Source organism: Mobula hypostoma, chromosome 13, assembly GCF_963921235.1.
Source record: "Mobula hypostoma chromosome 13, sMobHyp1.1, whole genome shotgun sequence".
NCBI lineage: Eukaryota > Metazoa > Chordata > Chondrichthyes > Myliobatiformes > Myliobatidae > Mobula > Mobula hypostoma.
In genome coordinates, this window is record NC_086109.1 from 34,003,782 (window position 1) to 34,022,116 (window position 18,335).

The following is an 18,335-nucleotide window of genomic DNA, read 5'->3' on the forward strand; positions in this document are numbered from 1 at the left end:
AAAGGGGATATGAGAGGATCATGGGACAGGAGGCCCAGGGAGAAGGAAAGGGCGGAGGGGGGAAAAAAACCCAGATAATGGGCAAGGGGTATAGTCAGAGGGACAGAGGGAGAAAAAGGAGAGAGAGAAAAAGAATGTGTGTATATAAATAAATAACAGATGGGGTACGAGGGGGAGGTGGGGCATTAGCAGAAGTCAGAGAAGTCAATGTTCATGTCATCAGGTTGGAGGCTACCCAGACGGAATATAAGGTGTTGTTCCTCCAACCTGAGTGTGGCTTCATCTTTACAGTAGGGGAGGCCGTGGATAGACATACCAGAATGGGAGTGGGACGTGGAATTAAAATGTGTGGCCACTGGAAGACCCTGCTTTCTCTGGCGGACAGAGCGTAGGTGTTCAGCGAAATGATCTCCCAGTCTGCGTCGGGTCTCACCAATATGACAGCGGTATCGTTGGTAGACTGGATGGTGAAAAAGTCAGGGCATAAAGCACAGGAGTTGGCATATTATGTCACAGTTGTATAAGTCTTTGGTGAGGTCACAGCTGGAGGACTGTGTATAGTTCTGGTTGCCCTGTTATAGGAAAGATGTGGATAAAGTGCCCAAAAAGACTGTGAGAGAGATTGGATTTAAAAGGGGTCTTGGGGGAAAACCTTTGGCAAACAGAGGTTGGTGAGGAAGTGGTTGAGTTAGATACAGTAGTATCACTTAAACAGCACTTGGATAGGTTCCTGGAGGGATGGGACTTAGAGGGGGTCACTGGAGTCAGTGCAGTTTCATTCAAATTCATTTAGATGCAAGGGTAGAGGAAGTGCGAAGGGAGTAAAGAAGGTCAAAAAAATCGCAGATGTTCCTCCAGAGAACCTCACAATTGCGTAGGGCCAGTTTCAAGATTTGTTGTATTTGTGGCAGCAGCAGAGTGCAATTTATAAAATTACTACAGTGCTGTGCAAAGGTCTTAGGCACCCTAGCTATATATACTGTATGTGCCTAATAGTTTTGCACAGTACTGTAGTTCAGAAATATGTCTGCAAGTAGAAGGGTTTGTAATAATCTTTCACCCAGGAACAAGTGAAGAAGTCTATTTCCTGGATGCCCTAAAAATGTGGCAATATCATTCCGTGGTCCTGACTGCAGATGTAGCTGACGGACTTTGATCTCTTCTTGGCAGATCTATAATAATTTGAGAAGATGGATACATATTGCCCCTGGGAGGCAGCAACTTTATCCCCATCAGATACAGCCAAATCCAAGATGGCGAGCCCTCCCCTCCATGTATGAGTGATCAGTATGAAAATAGATACCAGGACAACAAGAGGGCTTCCTACCACTTCTCCATCACATACAAGCCTGAGGAGAGAGCATGTTAAAGAGCAGGACAGTAGGCTGACGACCAAGTGAAACTCCTCTCATAGCAGTTCATTGCTTCTAACACCATATGTCCTGGGCTCCTTTTCACTTGAGCTGCTTTATAAATGCAATGTTACTTGCAAGTAACAACTGCTCAGTTGCCAGGAGCAGTTTCGTGGTCTTTTCAGTACCATTCACCCATAGCCGATGTAGCAATGCCTATCCTATCTATCCATGAAACACGGTTTATTTTTATTTTGTTTTGAGATACAACACAGTAACAGGCCCTCTGCCCTATGAGACCGCATTCCCCAATGACACCCATGTGACCAATGAACCTACTCGGCCATACGTCTTTGGAAAGTGGAAGGAAAGTGGAGCACCTGGAAGAAAACCATATGGTTACCAGGAGAACTTACAAACTCCTTACAGTAAACAACAGGAATTCTGCAGATGCTGGAAATTCAAGCAACACACATAAAAGTTGCTGGTGAACGCAGCAGGCCAGGCAGCATCTCTAGGAAGAGGTGCAGTTGACGTTTCAGGCCGAGACCCTTCGTCAGGACTCCTTACAGTAATGGGATTTGAACCAGGGTTGCTGGCACTGTAATAGAACTATTACACCACCGTGACGCACCACCATCTCTTCGTAATCACTGAATTACTCACAGAAACCCCATTTGCTTCTGAGAAATTGGGCCTAAGCTCCCAAAATATTCAACCCAAAAACAATCTTCCACAGGAACTCATCTGTGGGACGGACGGTGGGGGTGGGGGGTTGCGAGGGATTGTTGACACTTCAGGCCAAAACCCTGCTTCGGGACTGAGAGCAGAGAGGGAAGAGAGCCAGTGTAAAGAGGAACAGGAAGTGGTGACACAGGTCAGTAGGTGATTGGCAGACCAAGGAGAGGTGAAGGATGATGGATTTTGCATCCTGGTTCCATCCTGATACTGCTCTCACGTTTGATCACAAGATCAGCCCCTCTCCAGTCAGGTTCCATTTGCCTCTCTCCATTATCATCTTCTCTACCTTTAGTTTCTAGCACTGGTAACCTGCATATTCCTGCTTTAAACCATCCCAGCTGTCTCTACCTTCACCTTCCCCATGGCTCTGTCAACCTTCTCTTTATCTGCCTCGATCTATCATCTACCTCTCTTCTAAGACCAATGCTCTCCCTTCCTTGCTGTCCCTTACCCTTCACCCCTCCTTGCTCCATTAATTACCTACAGGCCTCTGCCTTCCTCCTTCCTCTCCCATATTGTCCATCTTCCCTCTCAACCCCCAGTCCTGATGTAGGGTCCAACTTAAAACAATCCCTTTCGCCCACAGATATCGCTTGACCCACTGAATTCCTCCAACAGATTGTTAATGCTCCATATTTTAGCATCTTCAGTCTCTTATGTCCCCAAATATTCAACAGGACGATGTGCTCTCTTTAGGCGACATGGCATCATTGCCAGAAAATTCACAGGAGCAGCATATTTCCATATATAGGCAAGCTTTACTAGGCAATGGGATCATATGACTCGCCTACTTTACACAAATATCCAGTCACTGGAACAATCAGTGCAAAATAGGAACTTGCAACAATTACACATTATTAAACAAAGTAAACTTGGAAAGAATTGTAAAGTACTATTCTTTGATCATAGGCTACTTGTTAAGAACTGCATGCAGAATACATTACAATGATTACGGAGAATCAACCCCTCTGAAATTTATAGAAGACAAGATCAGCTTTCACCAAAGATGACTCACCAGGGTAACTTATTCTTGAAGTAAATCTGGGTCCAATACCAGGCGATGGCACTTCTTCCAATTTTCCACTAAATGGCACTGACTACCACGGTCAGTGGGGAAAAAAAAATCTAATGTCAGGTTATAATTAAATATTCACTGCAAGATAGAAAAATAATTATGTGGTAGATTGGTTCGAAAGGAAGATTGGAATGGAGAATAAATGGAATAATTCACCACCTAAATCTAATAATAATTGGAGAAGGGCACTTCTTTGAAATCCTCATTTGCTTTGGCAGTTCCTGCGTACCTTGGGCTCATGTAAAATATTAAGTAAAACATAATGTCCTTGGCTATGATATTATGTTTTATTAAAGTCCTGGCACTGAGAGATGGGTGAGAACATCGACTGCCCTGTCTGAAGCTAACAACGGGCCCAGTGGAATTGGGATTAATGGAATTTGCCTCACCCTTCAGTTGTTGCTCTGGTATGAGCGGGCACTCGAATGTATCAGCAATGGGAAGGGTGACTATCAGCTGATCCAATACTAAACATTTTTGAACATTTTTTGACATTTGGTGGGCAAGTCTTTCTTTGAGCTTTTAGAATAAACTTGAATTTACATTAAATAATGTACTTGAAATCTAAAAATGAATCAAAAGAATAGTTGGCATAAACATAAAACAAAGGAAAAAATATTCAACTGCAATGGGCCAAAATGAAGCAAGGAATGTCACTAAAGGCTGCTATGGAAAGGCTGCCTGGATACTGGATACATCACCAAATACGTTCTTTAGCTGTCAAAACAGATTAGGAACTTTGGCTCCTGCACTGAAATCTAAAGTTGCATGTCATTGGAGGGATACTTTTTCTGTTTTGTTCCAAGAACATTTGGATTTGCCCTTCGCAAATAATTACCCAGGCACCTTTAGGACAAGATCAAACAAATAAGTGATGTCATCAAAAGAGTTAAAGAACTGAAAAGCTGAGGAACAAAAGTAAACCACCCACATCTGGTAGATCTTAGCAGCAAAATAAGCCTTGATGATTTTAAGGGAGCTGAAAGCACACATGGTCAATGTTGTATTTACAGGCATGTTTTGCTTTATAGTGAAAGAATACTTGATATGCTATTATTCTTATTCTGTAGACATACTATCACTTTCTGTTTTTAAAATGTAGATCAATGTGAATGTAGACCAATGCCTTGCACTGGTCAGCAGGGTATTCACATTTCATTTCAGATTGTATGAAATAACTAGGTGTTAGTGTGGCATTGTTAAATTTTAGAAGAAAATCAGATAAAGAACGTACCCAATACTCAAGTGTACCTGAAATTGATTACATCCTTACACACAAAATAAATGCTATTTACTTATGCAAATTTGGAATTTCACACAAATAAGTTGATACCAGACTGAATTTTAGATGCCAAATTATATTCATTAATCTATACAATTTTAATTATTTCTATAGTTTAAAGGCAGCCTTACCCAGCAAAGCAATTTAGTTTATGACTGTATTATAAGTCATCCACATGCTTAAATACTAAATGTATTATCAACCTCATCAGTGCCATTGGGAATAGTCTTGTTTAACTTGCACTAAAATGTCTTTATATTAGATTCCAAATTTCCTTTCTCTCTCTCTCTAATTTAATATTACTTCAATAATATTGCATTTTAGACAAAATAAACATTTTTCTTCAAAATTAAATTCTTCATTCGTGCTTGCACTTTCTTTGAATTAAAATATTGATAAATACAGCTCTCAAAATATGGTTCAGATCAAGAAATACCTTATAGTATTTGACTGAGATATAATTTTAACTCAACTGATCTAACCAGTATTTTAAAATTGAATTTTAGTGGATCTTTAACAGGTCAAATGGCTGAAGGCTATAAGCACTAACATCGCCATCTATACTATTTGGAGTAAAGCTTTGTTCCCTTCTGATGTGTGGTATAATGCATTTGTCTATATTAGATTGAACCTTTCAATAATTCACCTATTTTTAGTTTTTGATCAAAGTCCTTCAGAGGTTCCCAAATGCCTTCTCCAAAGTAGACCACAGTTTATAAACTGGGTTATATTTGAGCTTACTGTTGTGATGTTGACACACAAGATCAGAGTTAAATAATCAAGAATTATTTAATAATAGTCAATAGCCAGAATCTGCAGGTACTTAAGATGATTAAGATGATTAACACGATTGTAAGAGAAACCAGACAATAACCTGTCAGAAACACACCTTAAAACTGAATCAATGAGGTCAAGTTTGGAACATTAACCCTCAGAACTTTTAGTTTATTGGGTGCTAAAATTGTCATTATGAAGACTGGACTTTTTTTTAAAGTAACTTTAGTTCTTACTGCCAGCTCATTTTCTGAGATCTCTAAGGGCAGTGTAAATGCGTAGGGACTGAGGAAGAATTAGTCTGGTTTATCCACAATCAAACTCGAGCATTGTATTACCTTGTCTCCTTTCATGAAGAACAATTACTTTCAAAGATCTACCATCATAAGTTAGTGGGTTTGAAATGGGAAAGATGGGGGGGTGGAATGTAGAAGAATAATTACTATCTCAGTAACCATTTCTATAAATCACTCAGATAATTTGTACACAGAATGAAAAGATTCAGCAGTACTTTATTTGCGTGTGAATGAAAACAAGTTTCACAAATTCCAAAGACGTGGTGTAAACACCAGAGAATATATTTTACAGTGCCTGCAGTTCCAGGAATGTAACAAACAGTACTGTCACTTAAATATAATACAGAATATCAATGTCTACAGGCCTATCAAAGTTCAATTTCAGGTCAACTGACAAAGCTTATTTATATATATATATACAGACTTGCATACAGAATCTATTAACAGTAACACAAGAACTGTGCTAGTCTCAATCACTTTATATTCTGTATATTTATGGGTTTTTCTTTCATCTAAAAGCATAAGGTTTGAACAGTCCAGTGTTTACCTGATGGTAAATTCCAATGTTAATACTGGACTGAGGAAAGATAACCTTCAAAAAGTGTCATAATATTCAGCAAAACAGTGTAAAGAGTATATTTATGATAATCTAGTATCCATGGAGACTATATAAAGTGCAGACTGCCATATATGATTATTTTAGTTATTTTATTTTTTCTCATTTCATATCCCAAACAATTATGCGCCAGCTAAAAGCCTAGACCTTGAATACGTCCAACATTTTACTTCCCTTGTATCTCCACAGAGACAATACATTAACTGGTGATACTCTTCCTCCAGCACATTTTCTGCTGGAGATGAGAAGATCAGTTTTCCCCAACATCACAACACAGATCTGTTGGCCAGACCAGCTGACTCCTCTCAGCTAACAACCACTCAGTTATCTTGTGACTTTACCCAATCTCTGCTGTATATGAGATTCCGATGTAAAGTAAAAGCCAGAGATACCACTCTGTCAGTCATTGAGCAAATATTCCAAATTTATCAATATAATCATTATTTCAGAAACAATATAAAAATATAAAATAAAGAACTACATATATTCCTGTATCTTGTAAACAGAATCCTATATATTTTACCTTGTGCTTTATAATCAGACATACTGCTAATAAAAAGAATCCAAAAATTATTTGCACATATATGCAGACCTTCATTTCTCAGAAATGGATGCACCAACACTAATTGGAGGAGGAGAATAAAATTGCTATTGATGTAGTAATTACTAGACTCCAGGAATTTAAAGTGGAACCCTTTCAAAACGTGGTTAGCAATCATTTCTTCTAAAAATCAATGTTTTATTTAAAAAAACTGCAAAACAATAATTGAATTACTTTATTTGGTTAACAAATCATTTATCATGGTAATAAACTGATTTAATTCTTCCTATAGAGAAGAATGGTTTGACATATACTTACATGCTGCCTCTTTAATGGTGCAGCCATTCCCAAAACAAGGCATATTATTCTATAGTGATTTTTGGAAACTACCATTCAAAATACTTTTTCCAAATACATTTTAGATATATTATGTCAGAGAAAAGAAATTAGTAATGGTTGAATAGTCACCATTATAAATTTAATGACAGCTTTGCAGCTGGAAAATGGAATTGAGCATATTTGGCAGTTTATTACCAAGAAAGAATGACATGTTAATTACTAAAATGGTTCAGCACCAATAAGTTGTTAAATATTAACACAAAAGACAGACTTTTGTGTGTGCACCATTTTCATAACTTGGCTATTTCCCAGCAGATGATAAATCAGCTGCTTAAATCACACTGAGATAAAGCAGCACATTGGAGTACTTAAACTCCTCCTGAGAAAATAGATCTGTTCACATGAACAAGACCTTCTATACCGGAGAAAATTTAGTTACAAGATTTATATGGGATAGATTCATTCAAAAAATTCCACAGTTCACATTACCGGAAGTCAGTAAAATGGAAGCCAGGTGCACTGTGAATAGTTGTAGCAAAGCTATTTGCAAAGCTTAACTCGCGTTAAATTTGATGATTATTAATAACAGTTCAGTTTTACAAATATTTAGGAATACAAAGTGATACTCATTAATCTAAATCATTACACATGCTCCAGAATATTTTGAACAAATGCACAATAAGGAACTATAAGCACCTCAGCCAAGTCAGCTAAGCTATTATTTTTGTCTCTGTTGATTTCATTACAGAAATATATGCTGCTTTTTTTAAAAAAAACTTTTTAAGAATATAAAAAAAGCAGTTTCTTGTGTAATGTCCTCACTGACTTGCAGCTCACACAGTGTGTAATTGACAGATGCACGGCATCAAAGGCTGTAAAATTCCTGCATCACAGGTGAATTCAAACATAAAACATGAGAAGCACAGGAGATTTCTCTGACAGAAATTAAATACTAATTCCAAAACTTACAGTATACAAGTTATATCACTCATTTGAAACTTCACAAATTCTACAGACACCTTTAGCAGACTGAACCTCTACCACCCTAGAACGAAAAGGTCACATACAAACAGAACTTCACAACCTCTCGCCACCAACCTCTTTCTCACCCATCTAACCACAGATACAATACATAATAATAATTTTAAAAATTAGGTTACTAAACAGATTATTCCTCATAACTTTCCCCTTATGAAGTTTGACTAGATTAGATGCAGCATTGCTCAGTTATGATAGAGATGAAAAGGAATTTCTTCCCTTGGAGGATCATGAATCTTTGGAATTCTCTACTCGAGAACTGAGGAGGCTGAATCACTGGACGTACTTAAAACCAAGCCAGACAGTCGTTTGGTCTCTGATGCATTCGAGGGTTCTGGGAAATAGGCTGGAAATCTCCAAGCTAAGATTAGTCAATATGCTATTGAATACATAGTGAGCAATCTCAAAGGGCGACAAGACCCATACTGCACCTATTTTCCTATACGTTTTATATTCTTTCACCACTGTAGAGGATAATAATAACTGGCTATTTTTCTACATAACCAATCAAACCTGGACTTGCTTCTTTTTAATACATATGAATACTTCCCATTTTGGGGTACAATTATGTGGTACAATTAAAACATCCAAACAGTAGCAAAGTGTGAAGATACATGTTTTCGCAAATTTGCACCTCTATCATTAGTGTGGAGTGATGGATTATTTCCAAGTACTGAGACAGAGACGATACTTTGGTGAATTTGGATTTGGCCACTGGTAATTGAGCAGAATTGCTGCCCAAATGTCCATAACATTTAGACACAGATGGAGGGTGTTAAAATAAAGTTATAACATTTTCTTTCACAGAACCAATACAACTTATTCATAATTATATAGAATAAATCTCAAATAACCCTCCTTATCTTTCAAGTTAAATGAAAAGCTGGCTGCCATTTTAACAGTACAAAGGACACTGCCTTGATTCCTCTATCGGGTGTCTGTCCTATTTTAATCAGGAAGTTAAACTCAAGGGTTAGGGATGGTGCGGATGTGTATGTGCATGTACATAAGCAATACCAGCTAACCGACTTCTTTCTTGACAGTCTCAATTGGTTTACACTAGTATTTTGTAGTTTAGCCAACAAGTATGATAACTGAATATTTAATAAGGTTTCTTGAAACAAATATTCAGGAGGGGCATATGCAGTATATGCATATTATGGATTTCCTCATGTAAAGCACTACAGTTTATTTCCTCATCCCACCCTTACCATCCCAATCACACCATCTGCTCAAATAATAACCTCTGAGTTTTTCTACTCATGCAATGGGTCACACAAACTGTATATAGGCACAATGTAACCTTATAACTAAAAATCGCACAAGACATGGGAGTACCCTGAGCCCCCACATGATTTGACTCCTTATGGCTTTACATCTTCCTTATTTTAAACAGGTAATTCCTGATGAACATTAACCTCTGATCTTCCACCTTCATTTTGATATTATGTGGATATTAACACAAATCAGTTAACTAAGAAACTTTTGTATTAGATGCTCTAGGTTTTGAAAAGGACTGCTTAATTTTAGAACATTTAATCAAAGCTAAATTATTTTAGTTTCAACGCAGATTTCTCAGCGACCTGATGATGTTGGGGTTTTTGCAGAAGTCACTCTCCAAGATTAAGATGCATGGATAGTTTAGAAAGAAAAAAAAAATCAATTGTGTCCAATGATGTCACTTTCCAAAATAAAACATGATAATTATTCAACTTTCAATTAAAGTATTTAACGAACAGTTTTATGTAACAGATCATTTAATTCAATTATTTTAAATTGTTATTTATTTCTACATTTTAGTATGTTGTCAATCCTGCTCTCATCACAATTTTCTGATTTTTCTATTTATTGGAAATATCAGGTTCACTCATTGTTCCAAAAAAATTATATGATTGATATCGCAGCACAATTTCCGACATGTACAATGAGCTAATTTGGGTGGGATCTTTTGCTATACCAAATATTCACTGTCCTTAGTGTAATTAGCCACACATTTTAATTCCATTAAGTAAAGACCATACCCACTTTATGCTCTCCTGGGATCTACTTTCAGAAGTCCAATCCATTATGGGTGGAAATGCAGAATTAAGATATGCAGAGTGACAACAAATACAGTGGCATTCCAGTTAATTGGGTAACCACTTACTTGGGACAACTCTTAAAGAGCAAAAACTAAGAGAAAATAGCCAGGATTCCCTTCATTATTTGGGACACTATGTTGCTTAATTGTGGCAGGAGACTGCCGGCAAATGGTTTCTAACTAGTGGCAGATGTGTGCATTTGTATGGCCAATAGATTCTATGTCATGCTTTGAACGAGCAGTTATTAAATAGCATAAGCTGCATGTGTTTGTGTTAAAAATGCAGTGATGTTTGTCACTGATAAATAGGAAAAATAAGCAGTAAGACAATTCAGAACTGCTCTGCTCACAGCAGTTTCAAGCATCCAGGCTTGGAAATGTCAGAAATAGCCGGGAGTAAAAATGAAATTATTTCATGACTTCAACAAGTTAGGAACTACAAAGAATTTGAGGGTATTGACAAACATCTCGAATGTTACAATGAAAATGAAGATTTGGAGGGTGCAATCATTGATCGCATTGTATGAAGCAGTCCTATATCTTCACTAAGTTCTGCACTGATTTTCTTCATTTACAGTCAATCAAAATAAAGTGCTTACTGAATAATCTCCTCCATCGATAACTATTGGGAACTAGTGAAGTTTTATAGCACTGTAGTATTATTGGTAGTGTTCTAATTTGCTCTATTTCATTTAAATACATAATTTGCTACTCAGTTAAACAGTAGTTTGTCTGTTTTTAAATAACTTTTTAACAATTTCTATGAAATATCAGCTAATTAGGACAGCCACTTAATTGGGCCAGAATGTACAGATCCTGAGGTGTGCTAATGAACCAGAATCTGCTGTACAACTAAAAGAAGGCAGCCTGTTAAATCAGAATGCACCTTTATAACTATCCTATCAACAGAGATACTTTGTGAAGAAAACTAGGAAGGTACAAAATAAATCCACCTATTACTATTGCTGATCTGCCATTCCAATAACTTGTGTCGTCCCTCTTTAAAAAATACTTTAAGCTTTTCAACTTTTGGTGACCATGTTAAAATATTTACTGGAGGAAAGGTAAAAATCCAAATTCAAAGCACATGTAGGTATTAAATGTATTTAATCTATACAGCAATGGCTGGTTTTAACACCACAGCTGAAGGCGGATTTGAAAGGAAGCTTTGGCTCAGCTAGTTTGATCATCACCATGTGAAGTAACAAAGAGTTTTATTGTTCTCTACCCACAACTGCAAAAATGACGATGCCTTGCTCCTCTTTATTTATAAGAAAAATAGTTAAGGATCAGCACTCTCAGTCATTAAAAAAAAGGATCCATTAGGCCATCTTTTTTTTTAAATGACTGAGAGTGATGGTCCTTAAATATGTTAAATCCCAAAATCCCAAGATAAACGTGGAACATTTTTCTCCAAATTTTGGCCCTTAAAGACAATTCTTCATTTTTTGGAAAACTTGAAATAAATATGAAAAAATAGGTTTATGGTCCATGATAAATACGTCCAACACATGATAAAATTAATAGGTTACCTATGCAACGCTAAGTAATTAGTATACCAATTCCAGCCATGCAGACTAAACTTGAATGCGTGTAATGATGGAAAGGGAAAAACACTTGGTTCGAAAAGCAAATAGCTGGGGAGCTGGAGGTGAAAAAGATTTGGTATCTGGTGACATTTTCTTTGAATTTGTTGTAAAAATATTTAAGCAGGTATTGGAATCACACATCATTAATCCTTAAAAACCGAGAACGAAGCATATTTGTTAAATTTCCCATCATGCAGTTTAATATCTGATCAGAGGCTGCTTTAGATGCAAATTAATTTTAGAAATGGCCAAAGAGTGGGGTAAATCTAAGTGGAGATCTTCCAATTTGTAACAATTGAGAGTTAATTGCAGGAAATGTGTTATCACATTGTCATTTCCACCCCATCAATTATTGTTCTTCATGAACACATTTTTTTTTGCTGGGTTTTGTCAACATTTCCTGCCAGGGAGTCTATCACTTTGTTTTTGTCAGAGTCCTGAAATGGGGCACCAATTTGTTGAAATTGTCCAGGATTTTAGATGGGGAAATCTGCTCATAAATCCTGATCGAGCACAGAATATACAACTCCACAGAGATTATATGGGCCATAAGCAAAAGAAAGAATAAAGCTAAAGTAAATTGTTATTTAATTAAATTATGCAACTTTCTGTAATGTTTTAAATTCGGATCATTTAAAAAGCTTGACAGCCTTGACAGCGAGCAAAACTGGTGTGTGGCCTTGCAGTCTGCTAAACAGTTTCTCCAGAGGTTTGGTGGGACTTGTTCTAGCTCAGCCACATGACCAGGTTACTGGTAGCATGCAGTGACATGCCAACTAAGTGTACGAAGGTCTCAAAACAAATTTTTTCCAGGCACATCCAAGGCTAAGTGCCAGGTATTTGGTGGTTAAGGGATGAGCGTACATGGTCCAAACAGCAAAATCTGGACAATTCAGTGCCAAAATATACAGTAAAACACGCCCTTATTTTTAGAGCAACTATTGCCTCAAGAACTTTGCAACCAATTGAATTGTGTGGGTGGAGGCAGGAAGAGTTGCAGGAAACATTGGTCAGGACTCAAAGCAACCAATGCAAATTTACCCAGTCTACAATTTGTAATTGAATCAGTATAGCTTTGTTTGTACGGTAATTCAGGGAGTGGATTTTAGCTTTATGCAAGTTATATGTTTAATTTCATTTTCAGTAACAAACAGGAACATGGTCAGCAGACCCAAGTGACAAAGGAATTGTCCAATCCTGCCCATACTGCCTTTTCACTACCATTCAATTTATTGGGTTAGAATTTGCACTTATGAAGCCTTCAACCTTGTAATTCAGACGAAGTTTCAGAAGGTGTGGGGACCTTTTCTTGAATATTTTCATAACTCCTCTTTAGGTTAAGTTTATCCTTTTTTTTTGTATGCTACAATCCCTTACTTTCAGCTTTTTTTTCCTGTAAGTTTTATGTTTTTTTGTTGTGAATTACATTATAGTTTCAGTAGTCGGCATTATACTTTCTTTTTTCTTATATATATTTACAGCTCTGTGGGGTTGAATGCTCCGATTAATTTTTTTTCTTTAATACACAGAAATGGTTGGCCTGGTTTTTTTTTCAGTGGGAGGTTGGGGTGGATACTAATCTTACATGATATTATTTTATATATTGGACTTGTTTGTTTTGCACTGTATAAATCTCCATTTTGTTGATGGTTTTTTTTCTGTAGCTCTATTATAGAAACACATAAAAAATTAATTTAAAAAAAACTTGCAATGGTAGAACCAAGACAAACCAAAATCCCTGTTCTGTAAGTAGAATATCCCTGGCACATAAATGGGATAAATAACATAATAAGGGGATGGATGTCATATTGGGCAACAGCTTGCCGAGTTTTGTCAGCAGTTCTTAATGGATCCAATAATACTCAGTCGTTTGAAAGGCTGGGAATTTCGAGATTTACTAAAAAAACAGCACCGCATCTGACAATACCTTCTATTGAGAGACTGCACATAAAGAAATCGTTGGGCAGATCCAAAACCCAATTGATTTTCTTTGGCACTCCATGCCTGTTGCTCAGGAGTGAAAAAAGAAGGAAGATTAAACATATTTTGCTTTAGGGAGTTTAATTTTTAGTTAGTTTTTCGAGTGACTGTGTTTTCATTAAGTCCATTTTATAATATTGCTTTAATGTTAGTAATTTTTAAATACATTTGAACTGAGGTATTAAAAAACTTCAACTGACTTATGAATTTTATGAATGGCTTTTACATTGCCAACTGAAAAACTAGTGGCACTTTTTGGGGGCAGTCATTACTGAGACTTCACTGTTGGATTAATGGGCAAGGATGCTTGAAGTTTGTCCTCTGCTTCCAGCCTAGCTCTGTGTAGGCATGAGGGAACCTCAACAACAATGGGCCTGATTCAGTTTAATCCTCTTGTTACACTGTGTACATGCAAGACAAATTTCCGACATTTTGCTCTCAGAAGGGAATCTCTTGCACTGATTCAGTATTTTGCGTAAGGTGATGCCTAGCACTGATGGTACATATCCTACTGCAAATCCCATCTGAGGTAGGTGTTGAGTACTTATGGAAGATTACGCTTTGACCAAGTCAGTGACAGATGGGACAACAGATCCTAAAGTGGGTCATGGCATACTGCGACTATCAATAGCACACATTCAAAAGACAAAACAAGTTTTACAGGTTCGGGGCCTTTTCTTGTTCCAAGGATTCTTAGGCATCAGCAAGTCAATTAATCAGCTGCTTTTGTCGTAGACAGAAACAGTGCAACAAGGGTATCACTCCAGTTGCACAAGGTAATGCAATATTTTTAAGGATTATCCGGACTGCACATTTTATTTTTGCTTCCTGGACAAATTTAAAAACAAGTATCTTTTGTATTCAATTCTTTTGGTTCATTGTTTAAAGATTGTCATCAATAGTTAAACATATTAAAAACAGATAAACTATCTTGTTTTTGATATTAAATGACATTACGTGGCCTTTCCTCGACATTTCTGCTGATTGGCTTACTATGTAATCCCTTTCCTAAAGCTCGTGTTTGTGTCAGGTATGCTCCTGGTACAGGTTACCTAAATTCTCAAGAGGAAGCAAAACAGAACAATGCTTATTTCTTCCAGCAACTTCCACCAGCGTCCCAAGAGCAGATCATTAACTGTCTTTCACAGGAAGAGACCAGTTTGCTTTACTACTTAAAAATAAACACAGGCAACTTGTATCAAGGTGAATGTACAGAGTTTACCCATGTTGGGGTTTATCCATCTCATCACAGGGAGCACCAGGAATTCCAAAATCTCAACATCACGTCGTGCAGTTCCCAGAAAAACAGTTGAACTAAAAATGAAGGCGCACCCTCCGTTCAACGCCATCACACTATAGTACTTCCTGGCACTATATTGCTTTATCTATCCTTATCCTCTCTGAACCAATCTATTCCTTATATAATGCATCCCAGGAGTTCAAGGTACTTGCAATGTATAACTGTCAACAGAAATACAGAATGAAAAAGCAAATGGGTGCCAAAACCTTTGAAGAACAAATTAGCATTAAATAAGAAACTGTAGAAGTGGTTTTGATTAATTTGTTCCAAATAAAAAAGTGTTGGTTAGTTTAAACTCATCATCCACAGGGTGTTGCATTCTGCTTCAGTACTTAACATAAAACAGTTGAATATGTTCCCATAATGAGGCCTTCAGCCATTTATTTGAGTTGTGTACTCATTCACATCCTTGGAATGGTTACCACTTGTTTATAAGTGGAAAGGATATTCTAATAAATATTCCTTTAATCTAGTGGGCAAAGGAAGTTCTTGGATTGTCTTAGTACTTTTATTGATTATAATCCTACAAAGATGTTGCAATGAGGGAGTTGCAACATAAAGAGGTTTGGTCAGTTTCAGATGAATGACTGTGTCTTTAGTCACTGGTGCAATTGACGGGTCGTGTGCAGTGTGAGCACTTTTAGACAGCGAGACATAATGCTGGATGAGATCAACTACATCTTCAAAATTCTTGAGCTTTGGTTTCGCCAAAACTACCGAATCAAAGCCAAACTTGCCCTCATTGTACTCGATGCGAAGGTGTGCAGGTCCTGAGCTTGTTTTGACAGACAGCGTTAGGAGATATTCTGGGTTGGAGCTGTCCCGGACTAGAAATGTGCCTTCGGTGGTTTGATTCAGAATCTGCCGTGCTTCAATTGATGTGAGCGCTCCCCAATACCAGCCTGGATGGAGAAAGAACCAAGGGATAAAAGTAAGACAAAGCTTTCATTTTGTAATATTTCATCAGAAGCTGGGAAATAAGCCAAATAGGATTCAATAGTTCATTTATCACTTTCTCCTCATCAAAACCTTCACAAACACTAAAAGAAATGATTACAGAAATAATCGTAGCAAGGATTCTCCGGAATCCAATCATTTCCATTTACCCGAGCTGCACTTACTCCTAAGAGAAAATTCAGCTCTGATCGATTCCTGCAGCTTTTGCTCTTCAATGCTGGCTTCATTCTATGTCAAACCATTCTTTACTTTCTCCACTGATATCATAACCCTCTTACAGATATGCACATATTATGGGGAATAGTATCTCTATGTCATAGCGTTCTGCAGCATGGAACTACAAAAGCTATCCATAATGACATTCTGTTCCTAATCCCCTAACCAGATCATACTTGGTTCTTCCAGGGTTTTCCAATAATATATTGACTGTTTGTAAATTGTACTCAAGGTGATTGATTGCTTCTCAGCTAAACTGAAAACTTCTTACTCAACAGTGTTATTACATTCTTCGATCAGCAGTAGAAAAGGCGAGTAGTTTCAAGTTCCTGGGTTTCAACATCTCTGAAGACCCATCCTGGGCCCAACATATCAAAGCAATTATGAAGAGGGTACAAAAGCAGTAATATTTCTTTCGCAGTTTGAACAGATTCAAAATGTCACCAAAGATTCTAGCAAACTACCATGGAGAGCACTCTAACTGGTTGCATTACGGTCTGGTTTAGGAGGGGCCGCTGCACAGGACTGGAAAAAGCTGCAGAGAGTAAACACAGCCAGCCCCATCATGGGTGCCAGCCTCCCCAGCATTGAGGACATCTTTGAAAGTCCATGCCTCAAAAAGGCAGCGTCCATCATCAAAGACCCCTCTACCCAGGACATGCTCTCTTCTTATTACTACCATCAGAGAGGAGGCATAGGAACATGAAAACACACAATGTTTTACGAACAGCTTCTGCCCCTCTGCCGTCGGATTTCTGAATAGACAATCAACCCATGAACTCTACCTCAATATTTTTGCACTACGTATTTAATTTTTTATTTCTTATTATAGTTTATAGCATATTTATGTATTGCACTGTACTGCAGCCACAAATTTCCTAACGCGTCAGTGATAATAAACCTGAATGATTAGATCCTCTGATCACCTCTTGTTACTTCCGCATTAAGTGTTATCTACCTCATGCTCACCTGTTCACATCCACCTGAAATGTCCTACCTTCCACATCGCAGAGCTGTTTTTATTTCAAGTGCAAAGCACAAATAGAGTCGCAATGCAAATTTTCACAAGCCAATTTGCATGGTTTGTACTGCTCATCCAAGAACAACCACATGTAGGAAACCTGCCGGAGAACTAAATTGACTATAATGAAATTAATTATTTCCAATTAAGAATCTTTCTCCACTTACAATTACATAATTGTTTCTATTAGTCTGATTCAAGTCTCACCAGAGAGCAATGCTCAGGACAGACACGCTGGAGAACCCTTCAATCACTGATGTAAATCTTTAACACAAACAGAGCTTGCCTCCTATTAAAACTTTTTTATTCTTCACAGATATTTTTTAGATACCTTAGATGTCAGAGGAGAAGGATACAGGTGAGAGTTGATTTAGAAAGATGAAATAAAAGGGCTAGTTTGTATTGCTAGGGAGTGTGACAGGACAGAACTTGAACACACAAATGTCAGAGTGAACCTGCATATGGAGCAAACACTGGGAACATGGGGTGCAATGACAAATTTTTAAAGCCTTTGTCTGAATGCCTGCAGCATTGATGCAAAATATTGATGACTTAAATGAAAAATATATAGATATACACACTAGTTCAATAAAATACTACTTCATTATATTTTAAATTTAGAAAATGAGACAGTAAAATGTGAAAGTAGTTGTGGGAGCTGAATACTTTCTGAAGGCACTGCAAATGCAACATGACCAAAGCAGGTTGCTTCGGATTTAAGATGGGTAGAAAGGAAGAGGAAGTAGTGTAGCTCTGTTAATAAGGGATGAAATCAGTACAGCAGTGAAAATATCTCAGAAACTCAAGTCTGGCTAGACATAGAAGTGCAAGGGAAAAGAGTTGCTCTAGCAGTTTATAAGCCCCTTAATATCAGCAACACTGTAGGACAATGTTTAAATCAAGAAACAATAGACACATGCAAGAAAAGTACTGTGATAACTGCGAGCAAATCATCCTCATGCAGACTGAACAAAGCAAATTTGCAAACATTGAAGATGAAGCAGGAAACTGCAGTCAAGTTAGCTAATATCTAAAAGCCAAAATCCATTATTAAGTGTAGCAGGACACTTGGAAAATCATTATGCCATCAAGCAGTGTCAACATAGTGTTAAAGGAGGGAAGTAAAGTTTGACATGTT

At 37.4% G+C, this 18,335-nt stretch overlaps 1 protein-coding gene across 5 annotated transcripts in view; it reads right to left on the reverse strand.

Annotated features, from left to right (window-relative positions):
* Positions 1–5,718: 5,718 nt before the first annotated feature.
* Positions 5,719–18,335, reverse strand: part of LOC134355533 (suppressor of cytokine signaling 2-like) — a 28,118-nt gene continuing 15,501 nt past the window's right edge. For all 5 annotated transcript variants that reach the window (XM_063065540.1, XM_063065543.1, XM_063065541.1 and 2 more), the window contains exon 3: positions 5,719–15,905. In XM_063065540.1, the coding sequence (XP_062921610.1) occupies positions 15,433–15,905 (473 nt within the window). In that variant the 3' untranslated portion in view covers positions 5,719–15,432. The remainder of the gene's footprint in view (positions 15,906–18,335) is intronic.